General features: G+C 47.4%; 1 protein-coding gene across 1 annotated transcript; it reads left to right on the forward strand.

Annotated features, from left to right (window-relative positions):
* The first annotated feature begins 4,807 nt into the window (after positions 1 to 4,807).
* Ces4a (carboxylesterase 4A) lies at positions 4,808 to 21,932 on the forward strand. Its single transcript, XM_041650532.1, has 14 exons — positions 4,808 to 4,865; positions 10,001 to 10,202; positions 15,098 to 15,239; positions 15,318 to 15,451; positions 15,695 to 15,848; positions 17,254 to 17,358; positions 17,437 to 17,541; positions 17,675 to 17,713; positions 18,242 to 18,382; positions 18,798 to 18,878; positions 19,413 to 19,569; positions 20,174 to 20,305; positions 20,618 to 20,690; positions 21,782 to 21,932. The coding sequence occupies exons 1-14, from the start codon at positions 4,808 to 4,810 to the stop codon at positions 21,930 to 21,932; spliced, it is 1,674 nt and encodes a 557-aa protein (XP_041506466.1).
* Positions 21,933 to 23,117: the final 1,185 nt, after the last annotated feature.

The raw sequence follows: 23,117 nt of genomic DNA on the forward strand, positions 1-23,117 counted from the left end.
AGTGGCACATGCCCATTATCCCAGCACTCTAGAAGTGGAGAAAGGAGGATGACAAGCTAGAGGCTAGCCCAGGCTACATAGCAAGATCTTGTCTAAAAATAAGTTAAGAAACAAGAGACTCAGGAAGAGCTGATATTTGCCCTGAGACAATGATGCACCAGAGTCCGCTGCTGCCTGGCTACCTGCTTAACATCCCCTGGGCTCCGTGTACACTGGATGAAGCCATATGTTTCCCAGGCATGTCATTGATATTCCTGGCCTGTCACAGCTGTCTTCCAAATGGGCCAGGTAAAAGGTTATTACTTCCCCGAGGAAAGGCAGCAAGAGTGGAGCCAGCTGTTGGCAGGTCGGGTCCTAGAGGCCCACACAAAACTGGCCAGGAACCTGCACAGCTGGGTGAGGGGGTTGATGTGTGGCTGGTCCACCAGGGACCTAGCATGTGATCTCATTTCCTTACCTGCCTTCTCTTACCACTTCCTTCCATCTATCCCAAGCTTGGTCTGTGTTTTGAGTGACATACTTCTGGGTGCTTGGTGCATATTGGCAAGCTAATTTTATCAAGAGGCTTGCCGGCAGCAGCAGAAATTTCAGCAACCTGAATTCCAGTATCCTATTGATGTGAGTACTGCCCACTAGGGGCTAACAGAATGAGTCGACGGTCAGCAGAGAACAGGGCCAAACCTTGGTTTTTGTTTTGTTTTGTTTTGTTTGGGTCTTCTCTCACAATGTCGGGGGTTGAACTTTAGGGCCCACATTTGCTAGTGAAGCATTTTACCCTAAAACCATACCCCCCAGCTTTTTTTTTTTTTCAGTTTTTATTTGGAGACGGGATCTTGCTACATTGCCCAACAGGCCTTGAACCTGCAATTCTCCTGCTTCCACTGACCTCAGTTTGCAATGAGAGAGGAGCACCACCACAACCTAGGCTCTCAATCTTCCTGCACTTAAACAAATCTTTCAGTTACATTCTAAAATGTATCGGGGGGCAGTAACGCATATGTGACAGGACGTGCTTCTGGAGGTCAAAGGGCAGCCTGCGCCAGTTGCTCTCCCATTTCACTATGTGGATTCCAGGGGTCAAATGCAAGTCATCAAACTTGGCAACAGTCACCTTGAGCCTTCTCGCTCTCCCCTTGCCTTTTTTTATTTTGAGATTGAGTCTCACTAAATGGCCCAGGTTGGCCATGAGCTTGTAATTGTCCTGCCTTAATCTCTTAAATAGCTTAAAGTACGGGCCTGAGTCACGGGCCCGGAATATTTTGGTGTGAACTTTTCATGGCTGAATTGATCCTATGCAATATAGGATACAGTTTCAAAGTCTATCTGCTGAAGTTATTGAGCCGAATCGGCCTTCTCTAATGTACTGGTTTGCCTTGCATATCTGTTAGTTCAACTGTGAACTGAATATATTCTAAAACACAAGCATAACAAATCAAAACCTAAAAAAGAAATAAAAGTGTCTGCTCTACACAGGCATGCACATTTTTTTCTTGTCGTTATTCCCTAAGCAACGTGGTCCACTAACCATTTACATAGTATCTGCATTGTACTGGCTCTCATAAGTAATCTAAGAGTGGTACATTTGAATCTGAGAGTTATGGTGCCCACTTTAATCTCACCCAGTAGCTGTCAGGAGGATCTCAAATTGAAGATCTACCCGGACTGCACAGTGAGTTTGGGGTTGGACTGAATAACTTGGTGAGACCCTGTCTGAAACAAAAATAAGATGCTGGGGACACAGCAGGGGTATATGGTAGAAGGGAAGCGTACCTGGCAGATGCAAGGCCTGAGGGTCTCCGCCAGTGCAAAAGAAGATTGGAGGATGCATGCAGGTAATGTCTGAATGCTACCCTGTTTTATGTAAGAGACCTGGGCATCCTGGAGTAGTGGCATCTTGCAGGGGCCAGGATTTCTGGAACTCATCCCTCAAACACACCACAGGAGTGTTTTACTTTAGACGACAGCATAGACAATGAGTCTTCCAGGATTGAAAGTGTTTTATATGGGCTAAATGAAGTAGAACACACCTGCAATCCTAGCACTCAGGAGGCTGAGGCAGAAGGGTAGAGACCGCATCTCACCGAAGTAAAATAATCCCCTTAATCCTAACTATAATCTTGTAGTAATCTTAGTACTGTCCTTTTTTTAAAAAGATTTATTTAATTTTATGTGCACTGTGGTTTTGCCTGTGCATATGTGTGCGTGTGAGGGTGCCAGATGCCCTGGAACTGGAATTACAGTTGTGAACTCCATGTGGGTGCTGGGAATTGAACCTGGGTCCTCTGGAAGAGCAGTCAGTGCACCTAACCACTGAACATCTCCCCAGCCCTTCAGTACTATTCTTATGTGGATTTTGCACATAAAGAAAAAGTGGTTCCTAGAAGCTGGTAATTTACCCGAGGTCACACAGTGACAGAGCTAAGGTTTAAACCCAGGCAGCCTAGCTAGGATTCACCATGTTAAGCTGGCTGGTGCTCCAGAAGCTTCTAAAGCACATTACTACCAACCCTGGAACACGTCGCTGTCCCGTCTCCTCTCCCTGCTTCCTTTCCGGTAGTGTGGGAGTGAGACTATTATCAACAAGGCCTTAAGAGACTCTATCTGTCAACAAGGTTTTGTGTATCTTAGATGGTCTCTCAGATTAAATTTCTCAGTCAAAGGACATAGGCAAATTTTCAGGTTCTTGCTCCATGTTGTCTCAGTTGAGGAGACATGGTGTCATTTCCATGTTTGCTATCTAGATAGCCAATAGTGAGAGTGTGGTAGAGAGGAGATGCTTCCACAGCTTCCGAGCCCCCAAGGTATGGTATACAAGCCACATCAGCACATAGGACTTTCTAGAAGATTTTCTGGAAGCATCGGTTTGATTCCCAGGCCCCTGAGCCATCCAAGGATTGTGCTGGGATGTGTTGGGAGACTGTCTCTGGAGACGATGCCTTGCTATGAATCCTCACCCCCCACTTCTTCCCTGCAAGCCCATGGGAGTCATATGTGTGTGTGTGTGTTATGTATACATGTGTGTGTGTGTTATGTATACATGTGTGTGTGTGTGTGTGTGTGTGCATGAATGTGTGCCTGTGCCATGGTGCACATTTAGAAGTCTGAAAACAACCTCAGGTGTCAGTCTTCCCCTTACACCTTTTCTGAGAGGGGCTCCTTGTGTTGGCTTTTCCTGCTGCACACACCTTCTGAGCTGGCCCATGAGCTTCCCTGAGTCTCCTGTTTCTGCCTCGCACCTCACCGTGGTAGCACAGGGATTATGGATGCATGCTGCCACACCCAGCCTTACATTGACTCTGGGCATTTAAATTCAGATCCTCATGTTTGTGTGGCAAGCACTTTACCTACTGAACCGCTCCCTAGATTCCCATGGGAATCATTTTGTTTGTTTGTTTGTTTGTGTTTTTCAAAACAGGGTTTCTCTGTGAAACTTTGGAGCCTGTCACGGAACTCACTCAGTAGACCAGGCTGGCCTTGAACTCAAAGAGATCCACCTGCCTCTACCTCCCGTGAGCTGCTGGAATTAAAGGCGTGCACCACCACCACCTGGCTTGGGAACCCTGTTGAAAGAAACAGAACAGAACAAAATTGCCCACCACGGAGAAGCTTGTCCACCTCCAAGCCTGATTCCAGCCAATGGGATACAGTAGCCTAATATTGTGGATGGTTACCAGACTGTAACCAAGTGGGTTGTATCCAACATACCAGAAGATTCCCCGGTTGGGGTCCTATAGGCAGTAGTCACCTTGAGCCTGTCTCAAGCCTTCCTTAGAGGAGCATGGAGCCTAATCAATGATGTTTGGGCAGTGATCTCCATACTCCTGAGGATAGAGGAAAAGCCACAAGAGTGGGAAATGTGGATAAGGATTCCGAGCACTCACTGAATGGACTTTGGAAGAAATCGTACCCTCCAGTGTCTTGCGGACCTACAGAACTGGAGACGATAGGCCAGAGAAAGACATGCCCCTTACCTTCTGACCTCCCAGCACAGAACTCCCTAGATGGCCAGTTCTCAAAGGTAAGTCAGGATGCCAGGACTCCCACCTGACCTGCCAGTGAAGATGGAACCATCTCTTCCCATCTAGTCCAGCACTTGCCCCTACAGCTCCAAATATCAGGCCCCATCTTCCTTTCCTGGCTGATCACACACAGGTCTACCTTTACAGTGATGATTAGGTCTTTTCCAGGGAATCCTCCAGTTCAATCACTACCCCCATCTCACTGAGAGACCTTTTTCACCGTTGCCTTTAGGTCGAGATTCCAGCTGCAATGTGAGACCAAGGGTACTCATCACACTGACTTCCTGTCCCTGACACAGTCTGACACTCTATAACAATCCTGCCTGGGAAACCTTGGCAGAAAGCCACACGTACAAGAATCTTCACGAAGTATGAGCAATCAGGAAGGCCAAAGGCTCTTAAACCCACAGAGTGGATATCCAGGGGCTGAGGGACCCATTAACGCTAGGGTTCCGCTCCAATCTTGGCACTTACTCAATTGTGAAGTTTGACTCGCGCAAGCCAAACTTTAAGCCGTTGCCAAAAGAACAAACTGGGCAGGGATTGCACGCAAGCCCGTCTGGTTGAAGAGTCAAAACCATACAGTATGACCTGTCACCCCAAGGAGGAGGGACGAGGCTCCACAGCTGGTAAGAGGCTGGTTGTACCTCCTCCAGCCCAGCCCCCGGTGACAAGAGTCAAGGAGATAAAAGCAGATCTTTCTGGTGCTCGCACACTACAGTCCCAAGTCCCTTCTGATCCCATAAGGGCTGGCATCGCCGCAGCCCATAGCAGAAGCTGGCTGGAGCATGAAGTGGATCCTGGGCTTGAGCCTCGTCCTGTGCCTGGTAGTCCCGATGGCCTTAGGTAAGACCTTCATCCCTCTAGGGGTGCCTTACCTGCTCAGCCTCTTCTGGACAGGGGCGCTTAGACAAGGTCTAGGGAGATGGAGGGCAATGTTTCAGAGCGCTCGTGTGCGACCAACTAGAACTCTGAGCAAATCATTTGTCCTCTCTGAGCCCCATTGCTGTTTTGCGAAGTGGAGTCTGTGTCTCCTACCTCCTGGCATCAGTGAGGGACCTGAGAGCATGGCAGGTCCACGTTCCTTCTTCTGGCCTTTCCCGGCTCTCCCCTGCCTTCTGTCTTCTAATCGGGAGTCCTGCTTCTGCCTCCCCCTGTCCTGCATGGCCTCTTTCCTATCTGTACCTTTCACCTCACTGTCCTCCTTTCTATCGTCCTCTGAACTGTGACAATAGTGGAGCACATTAACAGCCATTAATTGAGGTATTGGATAAACATACAGCAGGATGTACATATCTAAACTATATGATTATTATACATAACTACAAAAATAGTTATATATGATGTCACCACTGTTCTGATCAAAATCTAGATTATTGCCAGTATCCCATGTGCCATTCCCTAGTCAACATCTTCAAAGGGATCACTGTTCTGACCTCTATTGTTAGTTGAGTTTTGCATAAATAATTACATAAAGGCTTTTTTGGTAGTGGTGGGTTTTTCTGAGAAGTTTTGATAAAACTGATTTAGCATTTTGTGATATCTCTTTTTGATATATGCACATAGCTGTGACATTAGCATGTACTCAACTTATTTTTAAGATTTTTAAATTGTACTTCTGTGTGTGTATGTATGTGTTTGTGTGTGTGCCTGTGTGTATGTGTGTGTGTATTCTTGCCCTTGTATGCCACAGCACACTTGTGGAGGCCAGAAGACAAATTGCAAGAGTCTGTCTTCGCCTTCTACCAAGTGAATTCCAGAGACCAGACTCAAGTCCCTAGGCTTAGCAGCAAGCACCTTTGTCCACGGAACCTTCTTGCTGGCCCCACAAAGTTTTATAATCTGCTTACTTTTTCCACTTACACTCTTATGGAAGGCAGTTTATAGCTTAAGTTTGTATTTACTTGGCTTAGTTCATAGCTGTGAAAGAGGCTCCAGCATCCACTGAAGTTCAGATCAGTCTTTGCTTTAATGAGAGGACATCAGACGCTGGGGCTGTCACAGATCCTGGTCAGATGGAATGCAAGGACATCATGTAGAACTGGACAAGTGAAATCTGAGCGTTTTCCTGCATGCTAATGTGCTATGTTTTCATAATTCAAATAATAGTGATATTTCAAAAAATACATTTAGTTTTAAAGTGAAGTTGCTTAATGAAAACATATGAACACTTTACGGCTCCTTGTATATTTTACCAAGTTGTTTTTCAAAGGTGTTATGTCAATTTGTCCTCCACCAACAATACCCGTGACTGTCCTTTTCGCTGAATCAGCTCCAGAATTCATTAATCATTTGTGCCATCATTCACTAATTTTTCATGTGTCATCTGTAATTCTGGGTCTTAATAGCACTTTATGGATACTAGTAAGGAGGCACATTGGCAATTTAAAACAATTTTTAACTTAAAAATAATTCTGTGTGTGTGTCCATGAGAATGTGGGTCTAGGTATGCACACATGTGCACCCACAGAGATCAAAGGAGGTACACTTAAATAAGGTGATTGTGAACCCCCTGGGATAGATCCTGGGAACAGAACTCAGGTCCCTCTGCAAGAACAGTGAGTGCTCTTAATCACTGAGCCCTCTATTCAGCCCCAGGAATTCTGATTTTTATTTAGTACAGACGATTTTTTTTTTGTTTGGTTGTTTTTGCTTTTTTCCCAGACAAGGTCTCACTATGGAGTTAGGTCCTGAACGTGTGTGTGTGTGTGTGTGTGTGTGTGTGTGTGTGTGTGTAAATGCAGACTCAGAAGACAATCTTGAGTGGGTGTCAGTTCTCACCTTACACCTTGTTTGACACAGGGTCTGTTTGTTGTTTCCTATCCCTGGCTGGTTATGCCAGTCTAGCTAGCCCAAGAGAGTCAAGCGGTTCTCCCATTTCCGCTTCCCATCTCCCTGTAAGAGCAGCTGGATTAGACACTTGCGCTATGCATTCAACTTTTATGTGGGTTCTAAAGAATAAAACTTGCACAAAAAAAAACGTTTTTATTCACCGAACCATCTCCCAACCTTGAACTTGTGATCCTCCTGCCTCTGCCTCCCAAGCACTGGTTTGGAATATTGTTTTTATAAGTGCTTCTTCGCTGCCTCTGTATAACAGAGCTGACGTTGGCCTTTCCATACTGCTCTTGTTAGCAGTCTAGAAGAACTCGACCATGTGGTTGTGACTGGCTCCCCAGAGACCAGGAAGTTGACAAGAACCATGGTTCACAGCAGTCATGAGACATTCTCTGTGTGATATGGGACCTTTGGGCTTATTTCCATGTGTGTCTAGAAGGATTTGGGGCACCAGAGTGATGGGACATATCTATAATCCCAGATTTTATCATGCTGAGGCAAAAGGATCATGCATGTGTGTGTGGTATATGTGAACACATGTATACAGATATGCCCATGCAAGCAGAAGACAGAGGATGACATTGGATGTCCTGGTCTATTATTTTCTGCTTTTTTTCCTTTGAGATGAGGTCTCTCACTGAACCTGGGATGTGTCAAATTTTTTTTGGCAAGGCTAGCTAACCATCAAGCCCCAGCAAAGATTATGAGTTCCAAGTCAGTTTGGGCTACAATAAATAGCAAGACTTTATCTCAGAAACAAAAATAAAAGCAAAAATCTGCCAGGTGGTGATGGTGGCACACGTGTTTAATCCCAACACTCAGTAGGCAGAGGCAGGGGGATCTCTGCGAGTTTGAAGCTCCAAAGCTACATAGAGAAACTCTATCTTGAAAAAAAAAAAGTAGAAATCCAGGCATGGTAGTATACCCCTTTAATCTCAACACTTGTGAGGCAGAAGACCTAGGAATTTGGTTTAGATTGGATGTTTTAAAAACATGATCTCATGTAGCCCAAACTGGCCTTGAACTCAAGTACCAAGGATGATCTTGAACTCTTGATCTTCCTGCCTCAGGCTCCAAAGCGCTAGGATTTCAGGCGTGTGCTACCTTTCTTGGCTTGGGAATCTATTTTTTTGCATCAATTCCTAAATGATTCTGATCCATGGCTAGGATAAGTAACCACGTGGATCATGTTTGCTTTCTGTCTCTTTGCTGAATGAACCCCAAGGCACAGGCACAAAGAGCGGAGAACTGACAATGGATATGAGGCCTCACCAACACTTGGCAGCAGAAGTGGGGCAGGAGGAGAGCCTAGCCGTGGAGGAGGACTGATAGGCCTAGTCTACTTCATCTCCATTCCAAAAGCTGTCTGTGGTGTGAGTATGCTTGCAGTGTGTGTGTAATAAGTGAGTACACATTATAAGGGAATACATTACAAACCACATATAGCTGCACTTGTATGCGTATGCATATGCATATTCCCTGTGAGAATGCATTTGTGTGTTTCTCGTGTATACCTGTGTCTGTATTAATGTGTAAGGGTGCATTGATGTCGATGTGTATGAGAAAGAATGTGCATAGATTGTTTCAACCATCCCAGGAATGAACCAGGCAGGGGCTGGGGAGGGGACTCGGTCGGTGAAGTCTTTTCTGCGTAAGTGTGAGGACCCATGTGAAAAGCCGTGGGGTGTGGGACTGTAACCACAAAACAGAACTGCTCTTTGTTCCTGTGCCTTGAGGTTCATTCAGCAAGGAGACAGAAAGCTGAAGAAGGAGAAACAGGTGGGTCCATGGGGCTTGCTAGCCACTCAGTAAATGCAAGGCGCAATGAGAAACGCTGTTTCAGAAAATAAGGAAAAGAACAATTGCAAAAGACACCAAAACTCAATCCCTGTACTCCATATGCAGGTATACAAACACCACCAAGGGCACACTTACTTGAACGTAAAGACATACATTCATACCACACAGGGAAAAAGCAAATGAAAAAGAAACTAATCAAAACCTAATTAAACCAATTAGCAACCGGAAAATAAAAAGGTGCAGCCATGTTCATATCAAACAGAAGTTAAAATAAATGCCCCTTTCAGCCCTGTATGGTGGTCACAGCCTTAATCCCAGCACTCGGAAGACAGAAGTAGGTGGATCTCTGTGAATTCAAGACCAGCCTGATCTACACAGGGAGTCCCAGGACAGCCAGACTATATAATAGGGAGATCTTACCTCAAAAAAAAAAAAAACTAAATAAATAAACAAATAAATGTATCTTTTATTGACATTAAATGACACAAAGAGAAATGGTTTATATAACAGACATGATCTTTTATGTGCCTACCAGGATAGCTTTGAAATCTTAATAATATTAATCCCCATAGACGCACAAGAGAAATAAGACAGATACATAATTGTTCTTTTTAAACTTATGGGATTTTTAGTGTTGTTCTAAGAAGGCTGAGGAGATGGCTTAGTGGGTACACTTGGTGCATGAGCATGAGGACCAGAGTTCAAATCCCCAGAACCCATGTAAAACACCGAGTGGTTTTGTCAGCCTGCCTGCATTCCCAACCCAGGCCAGACAGACACAGGGAATCCCGGAGCAAACTGTCTAACCAGACTAAACAAAGCAGCAAGCTCTGGGCTTGGTGACAGATCCTGCCTCCGTACAGAGGGTGGGAAACAATCACCTAAGACACTTGCTATTAAGAGCACTGACTGCTCTTCCAAATGAGCCAGATTCAATTCCTAGCTCCCACATGGCAGTTCACAGACGTCTGTAACTCCAGTTTTAGAGAACCCAGTGCCCTGTTCTACATGTGGTACACAGATGTACATGCACACAAAACACCCACAAACATAGGATTTTTAAATATTTGAATAATAATAATTGATTGGTTACTTTTGTATATATAGCAGCAGCAGCAGCTACCCAGGTCAGGTAGCACGCTCCTGTAATCCCAGCATTTGGGAGACTGAGGCAGAAGGGTGATGGGTTTGAAGCCAACCTGAGTCATGAGAGAGGTGGATGAAAAGAAGAAAGAAAGAAGGGGAGGAAGAAAGAAGGGGGGAAGGGAGAATGGGTCCCATGGCAGCTGTACTAGAATTGCACCTGTGGCTGACGAGAATGACAGTCCCTCTTCTCTTCCCAGGTGCTTTGTACACCAAGGAGCCTCTCGTGGTCACCAGACACGGCATCCTACAAGGAAAGCAAACACACGTGGGAAACATAACCGTCCAAGTCTTCCTGGGAGTCCCCTTCTCCAAACCTCCTGTGGGCACTCGCAGGTTCGCTCCTCCAGAGCCCCCACAACCCTGGACCGGCATCAGAGACGCCACCACCTACCCACCTTCGTAAGTGCCGGAGGATTGTGGGCTGGCAGATGAGCAGACCTGATGAGTAGGGTGGGCCAGTGCCTAAAATAACTCACTAGAAACTGCCCGTGGGACCAAAGCAAAGCTCGGACCTAGTCTTGGCCTGTGTAATGAGGAAATCAGACCAAATGACATTTAAGGCACTGATTGTACTGTGTTTCTCATGAGAGAGCTCTGGGCAAGGGGGATTTGGTCACTGACTTTGCCACAGGACCTTCTGGGAAGATGAACTTCCCAGTGCATTCCACCAGTTCTCTTTTTTTTTTTTAAAATATTTATTTATTATGTATACAATATTCTGTCTGTGTGTATGTCTGCAGGCCAGAAGAGGGCACCAGACCTCATTACAGATGGTTGTGAGCCACCATGTGGTTGCTGGGAATTGAACTCAGGACCTTTGAAAGAGCAGACAATGCTCTTAACCGCTGAGCCATCCAGCCCGTCCACTCCTCAGGAGTAGGAATGATGGCTCTGCTTTGTAACTCTCACGGTACTTTCAGCCACCCCCTGCAGAGGGCGCTCCAAGATGGGAACTACAAGGGCTGTTTCAGCTTCGACGTTTTAGTGTCTTGCTGCCACCTACAGCCTTCAAATAACAAGACCTAGACTATGATTGCCCTTTGGAGCCCTGGGCTTGGCAGTTCAGCCCAAACAAGTGTATTCACTGTTTATTCAGACTACTAAGTAATCAACTGACCGTAATATTGTGTGACAATCATTAACAATGTTTATCTTCAGCTGGTTAAAGCACAGGGTTTAGAACCTGGGAGCCAACTGATATTTAAAAAAAAGAAAAAGCCGGGGGGGGGGGGGGGGCGGTGGCATACGCCTTTAATCCCAGCACTCGAGAGGCAGAGTCAGGTGGATCTCTGTGAGTTCGAGACCAGCCTGGTCTACAAGATCATTATCTGAAAATTGAAGGCAAGGTTTGGAGGTGAGGATGCCCATATATACACACGTGGGTGTTAGTCATTGGAACGCCCTATAAGCTGTCAGAACAAGGGGTGTTTTGAAATTAGAGAGTCAAGTATAGGAATCTGCGGGTTACTTATATTGAAAGACCCTCAGAGAGGACCTTTTCCTCCAATGAAGTCCCCAGAACCAGGACACTCCGAGTCCAGACCACTGGATGTAATTAGCAAGAGGTTTATTAAGTAAACACAGGTACCTGCGGGTGGCAAAGTCTTTTGGAGGACTTGCGCGCCTGCAGACTGGGGGAAGGTCTTTTTATAGGAAAGAGGGCAGCAGAAGCAGATTACAGAAGCAAATGCGTGGTTAGTGGTCAGTTGGAATGGGACAAGGGGCATAGGTGGTTTTTCCTTTCCCAGCACAGATATATGGGAACAGATACCCTGTTCCTCTTTTGGTTTTTCCTTCCCCAGCACAGATGTATGGCAACAGATTTCCTGTTAATTGATGTCCTGTCCTATTCTATAGATATAGATATCCTGCTTTACAGCCAGGGACCCTGACCTCACTCTGCACTTACATTTGTTCGTCAAAAGCCTTGTGAAATGACGTTACAGCAGCTAAGCTGGGATCTTTCATAGGGGGAATTGTTTCTTTTGTGAATTGCTGATATTCTAAGTTTGGCACATGTGCTGACTATAGGCATCCTGTTTCCCTAAGCAAACGGGATGTTCTCATGAGAGCCGGCTAGCTGCAGGTCCTGAGAGGGTCCTGAGGGTCTCAAGTGAACAGGATGTTCTCATGGGAGCAGGCCAGCTGCGGGTTCTGGGGGGGGGGGGTGTCCAGAGGGTCTTTCAATATCATTCTATAGGGCAGCAACAAAGGGAGAGAGAAATGGTGGCCTCTGCGAGGAAGCCAGAAGGAAGCAATTGGATTCTAAATTTGTTCCAAAAAAAGAGCTGATAGCATTTTCTGGAGAATTGGGTATGACCCACATAAAAAAAAAAAAGAATTTAATACAGTTACTACATTTCACTAGGGCAACAGCAGGTTGGGGGAAAAAGGAGAGAGAGAAAAAATTCATTTGGCTACCAAGCATGATGGCACACAGTGATAATCCCAGTAATTGTGATGTTGAGGCAGGAAGATCAGAAGTTCAAGGTCAGTCTAAACTACGCAGTGAGTTTGAGGGCACTCTGGGCTATTTAAGACTCATCTCAAAGAAAAGAGAGGAGAACCAGGTGTGATGGCTCATGCCTTTAATCCCAGTACTTGGGGGCCAGAAGGCAGGCAGATCACTACAACTTTGGGACCAGCTTCTCTGACTGACTCCGCCTACTCTCTCTCTATATATATCTCTTTCAGCCTGGTTTTACTCTGTTAAGCCATCGGCCAAAAGCAGATTCTTTATTAACCAATGGCAATAAAACATATTCACAACATACATGATCTCCTACATCACCTCCCCTTTCTGTCTAAATAAAAAGGAAGGTTTTAACTTTAGCATAGCAAGATTACATATAACAAAACATATCAAGCAAGAATTATAGTCACAATATTTATATCTACTTTATTTTTATCATAACTAAGGAAAACTATATCTATTCTTCAACTCCATCAAAGACTCCAGAAGGATATATTACCTAAGTAAATAGGAAGTGTATTGTAAGCAACTTCCAAAACCCTAGAATTGACAGAGACAGGCCAGTGGTATGGTTCAGAAGAGAAAGGTTCTTGCCACCAAGCTTGATGACCTGAATTCTATCCCTAGGACCTACAGGGTAGAAGGAAAGAAATGACTCCTAAAAGTGTCCTCAGACCTCCATTCATGCACCATAGCATATGCATGTATGCAAACAAATAAATAAATGTAATTTTTAAATTAGAGAAAGGAGAAAAAGAAGTCAAACAAGGGAACGGAAATATTGCCTGGAAATAAAGGCCCTGCTCACCATTCCCAAGCCCCTGGACTTGATCCTGGCATTACAAATTTTCAAAGGAGGGGGAGTAAAGCAGAGATCAAAGACAGAGCTATGAAGTCAGGCAGAGTGGTACAAGCCTCCCAGCACTTGGGAAGGGGAGGCAGGAGGGTCAAGAGTTCAAGATCATCCTCAATTATATGATAAGTTCAAGAGGCCCTGTCTCAGAAGAAAGAAAGAGAGGAAGAAGAAAGAGGGGAGAGAGGGGAGGGAGAGAGGGAGGAGAAGAAAAAGAAAAGAAAGAGAGAGGAGGGAGGGAGGAAGGAAGGGGGATGAAAGGAGGATGGGAGGGAGGGAGGGAGGGAGGGAGAGGGAGATATACTGCTTGCTGGTGACCTTTGAAGAGGCCAGGTGAAGTAGAAGTTTATCCTGGGGCTAGGGAGATGAGCTTAGTAAGTTAAAGCACTTGCCTTACAAATATGAGGTCCTGAGTTCAAGCCCCAGAACCCCCATAAAAAGCCAAGAGCCATGGCAAGAATTTGCAGCATGAGTCCTGGGGAAGCCAGTGACAAGAGGATCCTCTGGGTCACTAGCCAGAGCCTCGACTACTCAGCAAGATCCACCTAAGAGACCCAGCCTTAAAAAACAATCTGGACGGCCTCCATGAGTACTGACACCAGAGGTTTTTCTCTGGCCTCCACATGCACGCATTGACCTGCATACATAAACACAAAAGAAGATGAAAATGTGTCCTTGTAGGAAGAGAGCTCAGACGACTGCTGGTCAAGGTGGCTCGGAGATGATAATTTGGGATGAGGCAGGGTGCAGTGTTGTGGGAAGGACATATGGAAAAGGGAAGGCGGCCTGGGGCAAGAGCAGAGCTAAAAGGAGGAACAGACAGACAGGGATTCCAATCAAGTAAGACCAGCCCCAGACTTGTAAGAATAGCCATTCCAGGGGTTAGGCCAGCAGCAGAGAGGAGGGAAGAGGCCATATCGCCCATAGTCCTCTTCAAATACTCTGCAAGTCCACTCGGTGCCTGGCTGAGTGCTAGGACCCACTGTCGTCCTTCACTCCAGGAGCGGTTGAGTCACCCAGGAGACAAGCGATTTAATTGAAATAATTTCAACCGGCATTGCAGTAGAGAGTGGAGAAAGGTCTTCAGGACACAGATGGAGGGCCCATAAGAAGGGGTACCATTTGAGCTGGCCTAAACAGAAGTGTAGCTTGCTTGGCAAGGGGGAGAGCATTTGGCAGCAGGCACAGAGGCACGAGGTTTGGAAATCAGAGGCAAGCAGCCATGTCTATCCGGACCAAAGGGTGTCTGGTGTGCTGATTGGATAGAAAGGAGAGTCTAAGTCAGACTGAGAGTGTCTGGACTCTTTGAGGGCAGTGGAGAGCCAGGAAAATGCATTTGGAGAGGTGGGTTCAACTCAGGCTGGTCCTGGGACCCACTGTGCAGCCCAGAATGGCCTTGATTCCAGGTGCCAGCCACTATGCCTCACAAGGAGATTATAGGAAGGGCAGTTCCGTGGTCTGCATCGTGCCTGGCTTTGTTTTTAATTACTTTTATCAATGTCCTCCAGAGAACAATTTGGAGGACTGTGAAGAAGTTGGGGGACCACAGATTTTATGGTCTTGACAGGATGGTGGCCCTGTGTTTGGAGTAGGGAAACATGTTCTAGAGTTCCTTGGCCTGCCTGGAAGATAAAAGAGTCTGGGAGGGTGGGGCATGAAGGCAGAGAGCACCCTACCTAGAGCACCCAAATTTTGGCCTTAATCAAATCGGCAGTCTCCAGCAAGAGCAAAGACTACCCAAGCTAAGGGGGTGTAGGTCAAGATGCATGGTAGAAGGAAGGATGGATTCTGGAGAGACGCGCCTGCCTCACGGTCCTGGACCTGACCACTGGTGAAAGACTCCAGGAAGCATGTACACACGCATTGAGTCTGCCAGGTTTTTTGTCTTAGGCTGTCCCCCGTCATTGCTGACCCCGGGGTTGGAAGCATTCTCTTCGCTGTCAATATAAATTCACTGCATGCCCACAGGTGCCTTCAGGAAACCTGGGGACAGGTAACCTCCATGTACTTGAACACGCGGAAACAGTATGCGTGGCTGCACTTCAGCGAGGACTGTCTCTACCTGAATGTTTATGCCCCAGTGCTAGCGCCTGGGGACCCTCTGCTGCCGGTGAGTACTCTGTTTTCCACACCCCCCGCCCCACTACAGTACAGCCCAGCTCAGGCTTTGGAGACCTTTCTTGCCCAGGTGATGGTTTGGTTTCCCGGAGGCGCCTTCCTCGTTGGCTCTGCTTCCACCTACGAAGGCTCCGAGTTAGCCGCCCGCGAGAAAGTGGTGCTGGTGTTTCTGCAGTACAGGCTGGGCATCCTAGGCTTCTTCAGGTGGGCCTTGGACCAGGGGCGGGGCCTTCACCTATCAGCCAGAGACTCAGAAAGTGGGGGACTGGAGGAAGGGGGCTTGGTCCGTGGGCGGGATCGAGTGAAGAGGGTAGTTCAAGCTCTGAAGACTCTGGATACTCTCATGAGCGAACAAGTCTAAGGAAGCCTTAGATGGGGAACCATGACAGCTCTCTGAATCCTGACGATCGAATTTGGAAACACTGACCATGAATCTCGTGTGCCTAGCACGGGCGACAGCCAAGCCCGCGGAAACTGGGGACTGCTGGACCAGATAGCGGCTCTGCACTGGGTTCAGGAGAACATCGAGGCCTTTGGTGGAGACCCGGACAGTGTAACACTATTCGGTCAGTCGGCGGGAGCTATGAGCATCTCGGGACTGGTGAGTATGATTTCCTCTAGACCAGCAGAGACACAAGCCAGCATGTTCCCACGGTGCACAGGCTCATGTGCAGACCTGTGTCCACAAACCAGCATTTCACCCCTGCTAAGGATACCATTCACACCAGGGGCACAACCGTTCATAGCCAAGGGTGCTTTCTCTTCAAAAATAGCACCCATCAAGGGTGACCTAGCGACATAGTAAATTTGAAAACAGTATAGACTACATAAAACCCTGTCACACACACACACACGCACACACACACACACACACACACACACACACACATAAATCAAATCCAAAGATACAGGCAGATCTGTAGTCCCAGCATTCCCGTGGCAGACCTGAAATGCCGGAACTATACAGCCCTCCCTGTTCTGAACTAACAAGTTAATTGGTAATAAATAATATCAAAGTCCAAGGAGAAAAGTGTTGCCATCCTCATCTCACAGATGAAGACCCCCACGCAGAGAAGAGAAGCACCTCTCTCCAGTTCAGTGTCCTAGAGAGCCCTGACGGGTTTTTCTGTGTGGTCTGGTTTGGCTTGGATCTTTTTGTTGTTGTTTGTTGACACTGGGTCTCACTCTGCTTCCCTTGCTGGCCTCAGACTTGGTATTTAACCAAGCTAGTCTGGAATTTGCTATGTAGACAAGGTTGGCCTCAAACTTGTGGCTTGCAGCCATCCTCCTGAGAGCAGGGACAGATGTTAAGCAGGGAAGTGATAAGATCAGACGTGGATTTAGAGAGGTCTCTCTGTCTTTCTTCTGCATGGAGCTGACATAGGAAAAAGCAGGAACTCGGGCTTGGAGGCCCAACTGGGAGGTGAAGGAGCAGGGTTTATCCCAGAGGAGATAATGAGGGTAGGAAGGATGGAGAATAAAGGGAGGTTGCTGAGTGGTTCACAAGGCCAAATGGTCAGGAATGACTGGAATAGCTGCATGTGGCAGAGGGCAGAAGAGGGACAGCCCCCAAGCTGGGTGGATAATGTCAAAAGAGAAGGTTCTACCCAGTTGGAGATTGACTAGAACAGGTTTGAGACACATAAATTCTGAGGTGTCCAAATGACTTCTCTGAAAGAGCTGTTAGCATAGGTAATTGGAGCTGTGACTATGGGGTTCCACCCACCCTTGCTTGTAAACTGTAGCAGAGAAAAAAAAAACCCTATGCATACCAACAGATCACCTCCCATATCCTCAGGTCAACTCTGGGACCTCTAGAGCCCACTGCATAGACCAAAGACTGGAAGGTGCTGGCTTTAAGTCTAGGACTCTAGCCGAAGATCCATGGCTCCCTCCAAGATGCTTATCTCTCAGGCTACCCAGAAAGAGTTAGGCAGGCACCAGAAACAACTCAGTTGCCCCTATTTATGGATCTCATGGGTGTTCTGTGCTTCCAATCCCTACAGCTGATGTCACCCCTTGCCCAAGGTCTATTCCATCGGGCCATTTCCCAGAGCGGTACTGCAATACTGAAAGTCTTCATCATGTCTGAGCCATTGAAGGCAGCCAAGGTGGGTACCACTCCTCTCCCAGGGCCAACAAGAGGGGAGAAGGATGGAGGCATCCGTAGACACCCTTTCTCTCTACAGAAGGTTGCTCATGTGGCTGGCTGCGACCACGACAACACAAAGATCATGGTAGAATGCCTGAGGGCTCTATCAGAGAATGAGGTGATGCATGTTTCCAAGAGGATGGTAGGTAGAACATTCCAGTTGTCTTCCCTTTCGGTATGGACTATAGCCGCCAGTAGATACGTCCCCAGGGGACCTGTCTCTAGAACACATTGGGGAGTTTCTTTTGATTCCTATCTCTTTCTCTCTTTTATAGGCATTCTTTCATGTCAACCTCAAGAAAGATCCAAACAATGTGAGTAAGCAGTGTTCCGCAACTTGAGTGTTCATTGAATACCTACTGTGTGCCAAGTCTTTGTGATGCTTGAGGAACTATGCAGGCCAATTTCCCTTCCCTAGTGGGACTGACGCCCCACTGGAGAGAGACACAATAAGTCCTATAAATAAGTAAACTACTCCGCTTCCTAGAAGGTAATAGCAACAAGGGGAGGGATCAGGCATGGTGAGAGGTATAGAATTTAAAATAGAATGGATAATACGTGTCTCATTGAAGGGCTAGTTCATAAGGATCTTCAAGAGATAGGGAATGAACTGTGAGCATGTCTGGAGCAAGCATCTGAAGTCTCAGTAGCTGGTCCTGTCTGCCCTGGTCCCTCCCGACACTCACCTTCCTAAGCTTCATTGTGGACAATCTCAGTTTTTACCAAAAGAGCTTAAGCTAGGCCAGGTCCTGAGACAGACCTGATGAGCTGAGCACCCAAGTCACACAGGCCCTCAGAGAGTATGTGGAATAACTATCTGGAAAACGCCCCTGGCCTTGCAGATGGTATGGTTCCTGAGCCCTGTGGTGGATGGTGTGGTGTTCCCAGAGGACCCTGTGGTGCTCCTGATCAGCCGGCAGGTTACCCCTGTGCCCTACCTTCTAGGTGTCAACAATGTGGAGTTCGAGTGGAGCTTGCCTTTTGTGAGTGGATGGGAAAGGTGCTCTCTCAGCGGGTTTGCAAAGGGATGCCCCTTGAGCAGTGTTTGGGTACCAAGTTAGATCTCAGTGGCCCCACTGAGGATGCAGAAGTTACCCGTATTCCTTGTGCAGGGACAGTTGGCCAGGAATGATAGAGAGGCATTGGGAGAAGTGTAGTCAACCCCTGAGCCTGCTAACAACTATACACGTTATGGGCCTCCTTTACTCCTTGGGCAAATGCCATAGCTCAAGACAGGCCCTCCCAGTACTGCTTCAGCTCAGAACCAGGTGGTGATGACAGACAGTGAGCAGGGCAGGGTGTGGGTCTTGCCTGGGCTATGCCTTGTCTGAGAATTCTACATGCAGACAGGCAAGAGCTCAGGCCTGATTCATCCCTGGGTCCTTTTCTTGTGATCAGCTCTTGAAGCTCCAGCTGACTCAGCATGCAATGAACGAAAAATACCTCACCAAGCTGCTTTGGAGTTCCAGCACCCTGCTGGTGAGGGGTCCCATGGTTGGGTTGTTTAGTGTGTGACCAGGACTAAATACCACACACGCTTCTTTAAGAACATAGGGCTTGCTCTGCGCAAGGGTTCCTGAGATAGGAGAGCCCTCAAGGAATTTGACATGGGATGAGATGGTTGCTGATGGGCAAGGTCTCCAAGGCACTCTCAGGGTCATAGGAGGCAGTTCTCCTGGGGCAAAAGTGTGTGTGGGGGGGGGGGTAAGAATCAATGAAGATTATGGGGCAGTGGTGGCACACGCCTTTACAGCACTTGGTAGGCAGAGAGGCAGGTGGATCTCTGTGAGTTCAAGGCCAGCCTGGTCTACAGAGTAAGTTCCAGGACAGCCAGGGCGACACAGAGAAAACATGTCTTTAAAAAAAAAAAAAGCATCAGTAGGATGAAGACCATCATAGAAATCCCATTCCCCAAAGTCCTGGAGAGTTGAGGCTGGGTGTAAGCCAATGGTGCACACACCCGTGGCCAGCTGGTATAGCAGGCCTCAGGGTAGGTCTTGCATCCTGGCCCAGAATATCACTAAGGAGCAGATCCCACTGGTGATGAAGGAGTACTTGATCGACGCTGCCGTTAAGCATGACTGGAAGACGGTCCGCAACCACTTGCTAGATCTAATTGGAGATGCCACCTTCGTGTACTCCACCCTTCAAGCCGCACGCTACCACCGGGGTATGAGGCCCCTGAGAGTAACCACACCACTCCCCTTCACTGTCCGGCTGAGCTGCTTCCAACGGGAGTCACCAGCTCTTCCCCCACCTGCTTCATACTTTGGGCTATCCTAGAACTCCAAGAGGCCACAGAGAAGGCAGCAAGCCAGAGGAAGAGCTGTCCCTGAGGAATAAGGGCAAAACCTTAACCACCCTACTGGAGAAAGCTGGGGGTGGGAGGCAGAGACAGTACCCTAGGTTAGGAGGACAGGCTTAAGAACAACTTAAAAGGCAGGCTGACTGGGCTTGGGACTATGAGAATGAGAGGTCAAAGGTGAGGCTGGAAAGGAGAGCCATTAAAGGCCCTTAAATACCATGTCCGTAACAGAAAGCTCAGAAGAGAGAAGAAGACAGCTTCCAAGAGCCTTGCCATGATGAGGAACTGCCGCTCAGAGAGTTTGAGTGGCATACTGGTGGCTAGTGCAGGCGGGATTCGAACTTGCCCCATGACTGACTGTAAACCTGAAGGCCTGCCCTATGTTGATGGGTGGGACGCATTGGGTCGATGGGAACTTAGCTCAGGTGAAGACTCTTCCTGCAGCTCTCACCTGTTTCATTATTCACAGATGCTGGCTTTCCTGTCTATCTGTATGAGTTCAAGCACCGTGCTCCTTCAGGCATAATTGTCAAACTTCGACACGATGGGGCAGACCACGGAGACGAGCTTTCCTATATCTTCGGAAGCCCTTTCTCCAAAGGTCCTAATGCCCTACCTGACACCTAATCTCCCCACCAGGCATGAAGACCCACACCTCCATTGGCTGACCACAGGGAACTATCTAGTCCCTCGTGTGGAATGTACCCCCCCCCATTCAGAGTGGGAGGCTGGTACCCCCAGCTCTTTCCAAAATACCATATCCTAGGAGGATCTCTGTGAGTTCGAGACCAGCCTGGTCTACAAGAGCTAGTTCCAGGACAGGCTCCAAAGCCACAGAGAAACCCTGTCTCGAAAAACCAAAAAAAAAAACAAAAACAAAAAAACAAAATACCATATCCTCTTCTGCCCCCAGGCTCATCCACCAGTGAGGAAAAGGAATTTAGCCTCCGGATAATGAAATACTGGGCCAACTTTGCCCGCACTGGGTGAGTCTAGCCCCTTACACATATAAACAATACTAGGGCCACAGGAACTAGACAGTCAAGCCTGGGCCCTTCTTTTCTTGTCAGTCATGGAGTCCTTAATGTCCCCTAGAATGTGTCTCCTCTGTCCCACGATGCACAGTCTTCATTCATTCATCCAGTAGTATCTCAACAATGTTCTCCTTTTTATCTGACCCTGGTACTGGAAGCAGGGGTTCAAGGATGTCCTAAGCATGTGCTACATCCTCCTCACCCCACTATATGAGAATCAAATTCCAAACAGGCACAATGGGAGCTGTCCCCCTGGGATCACTGGGCCATAGGGAGCATCAAGGAGGGGTCTGGCCCTTTTTGATTGGCAGAGGTGGCTTCAAGTGAAGGTGACACTTTGACTGAACTTTGGGTCCCCCATGCATATTTTACTAGGCCTACTTTCTCTCCCCCATCATCCTGTAACACTCTGAAGTATCATCTAATCAGATGACTCACTTGCTTAAAACCCTTGCTCATAGCCGGGCAGTGGTGGTGCACATCTTTAATCCCAGCACTCAGGAGGCAGAGACAGGTGGATCTCTTTGAGTTCGAGGCCAGCCTAGTCTACAGAGTGAGCTCCAGGACAGGCTCTAAAGCTACAGAGAAACCCGGTCTCAAAAAACAACAACAACAAAAAATGTGTTCATGTTCTCAGAGTAAATCTCCATTCTCTTAGCTTGTCGTGAAAAGCCAAGAATCTTTCCTATGCCGTCATCATTCTCCTGCACGCATACCCTCTTTATACTCACCTTTCTATTTTCCCTAACCTTGTACTGCCTGGAAGCTCACTTCTGCCACCTCCTTCCCTGGGGGTTGCTATGCAGCCTACACTGGCCTCAAACTCACAATTTCCTGCCATCACCTTCCCCAGCGCTGTGATATAAGTGCTCAGCATCCATCACGCCAGCTCTCCTACTCTTTCACAAGATCTGTCTAAGCATCATTGCCACAAAGCCTTCCTGGATCTCAGCTTCCCACGGGAGGGTAGATGAAGGAAAGGTAAGAGGAACAAGCTGAATAAACAGGAGTGTGACACTAATCTCTTTCCACCTTGGGATTAGGGACCCCAATGACAGAACGCTGCCCTACTGGCCACGCTTTGACGAGAACGAAAAGTACCAGCAGTTGGACTTTGTTACAAGTGTGGGTGTGAAGCTCAAAGAGAAAAAGATGGCTTTCTGGAGAAGGCTGCACCAGCCTCGGAAAACTTAGAAGCAGCAGCAACCCTGAGAGTTATCAAGCAAGAGAGAACTATCCTACCATCCTGCCTCAAGGAGATTGGCCCTGGATATGTCTGAGGACAGCAGTCCTGTCTACTGAATGTGGGACCTGGAGATGCTCCTGGCTGCCTTCAGGCTATAGCTGGAGCTCTAGTCTGTCATTTGGGGCTCAGCACCACCTGTCCAGCCTGACACCCCATAGATCACTGTCTACACCAGGCCAGGGCCTTTTCATCACACTGTGCTCTGCTCCCTGCCCCCTCAGCCTCAGGGTAATCTCTTCTCTCTTTTCCAGGTCCTCTTACCCCTCATGATGTGTTTTCAGACCCCTCTTATGGAGGGTTCACACAGGCTGTCACTTTCTGTCATTGCACCCTGCCATCATTGATCATCTACCACCCTGTCCAACCTGCCTGCTCGGGCTTGCCTTGAGGACCCAGACAATCTATTCATGGCATGGGGCAAAGCTTTGATGGCTTGGGATCTGTTCCCCTACCCACACTCATCTCCCCTGGGGCCCTTCAAAAGCCTGTACCTAGGGACGATGCTCAATAAAAATGGGTTCTTTTCATCCTCAATTTCTCTCTCTGTAAAATAATTGGGTGAAATGGATGCTATCTCAGTTTCCCTTAGAGTAATAAAATGTTGCTACTTGCTGCTTTTGGGGCTGTACTTGCTAGAAGGGCTGAAGCAAAGTCACTTAGGGTGCAAAAATTCAGTTAGTGCCAGATGTGGTGGTTTCTAAAGGAGGTAGCCCCCTCAGAGTCAGCACAGGACACACACAGACACCAAATTCTCAGCACGAAGGAGATTTATTACCCTAGAGGGAAAAGGGGAGATGGGCTGCAAAGATGGCAGCAGCTGCAGCAGCAAGGAGGAGGTTTTCTCAGGAGTGAGTGTTTGTTTGCTTGTTTGGGGATTGTTTCTTGTTTTTGTTTTTGATTGTTTATTGATTTGGTGGTTGGTTGTTTGATTGACTGGTTTTTCTTTTTTTTAATATTTATTTATTTAAAGCCACAGAGAAACCCTGTCTTGAAAAACCAAAAAAAAATATTTATTTATTTATTCATTATGGATACAATATTCTGTCTGTGTGTATGTCTGCAGGCCAGAAGAGGGTACTAGAACTCATTACAGATGGTTGTGAGCCACCATGTGGTTGCCAGGAATTGAACTC

This window comes from Microtus oregoni, unplaced genomic scaffold (genome assembly GCF_018167655.1).
Source record: "Microtus oregoni isolate MIOR12 unplaced genomic scaffold, Mior012 000004F_ref0000308, whole genome shotgun sequence".
Lineage (NCBI taxonomy): Eukaryota > Metazoa > Chordata > Mammalia > Rodentia > Cricetidae > Microtus > Microtus oregoni.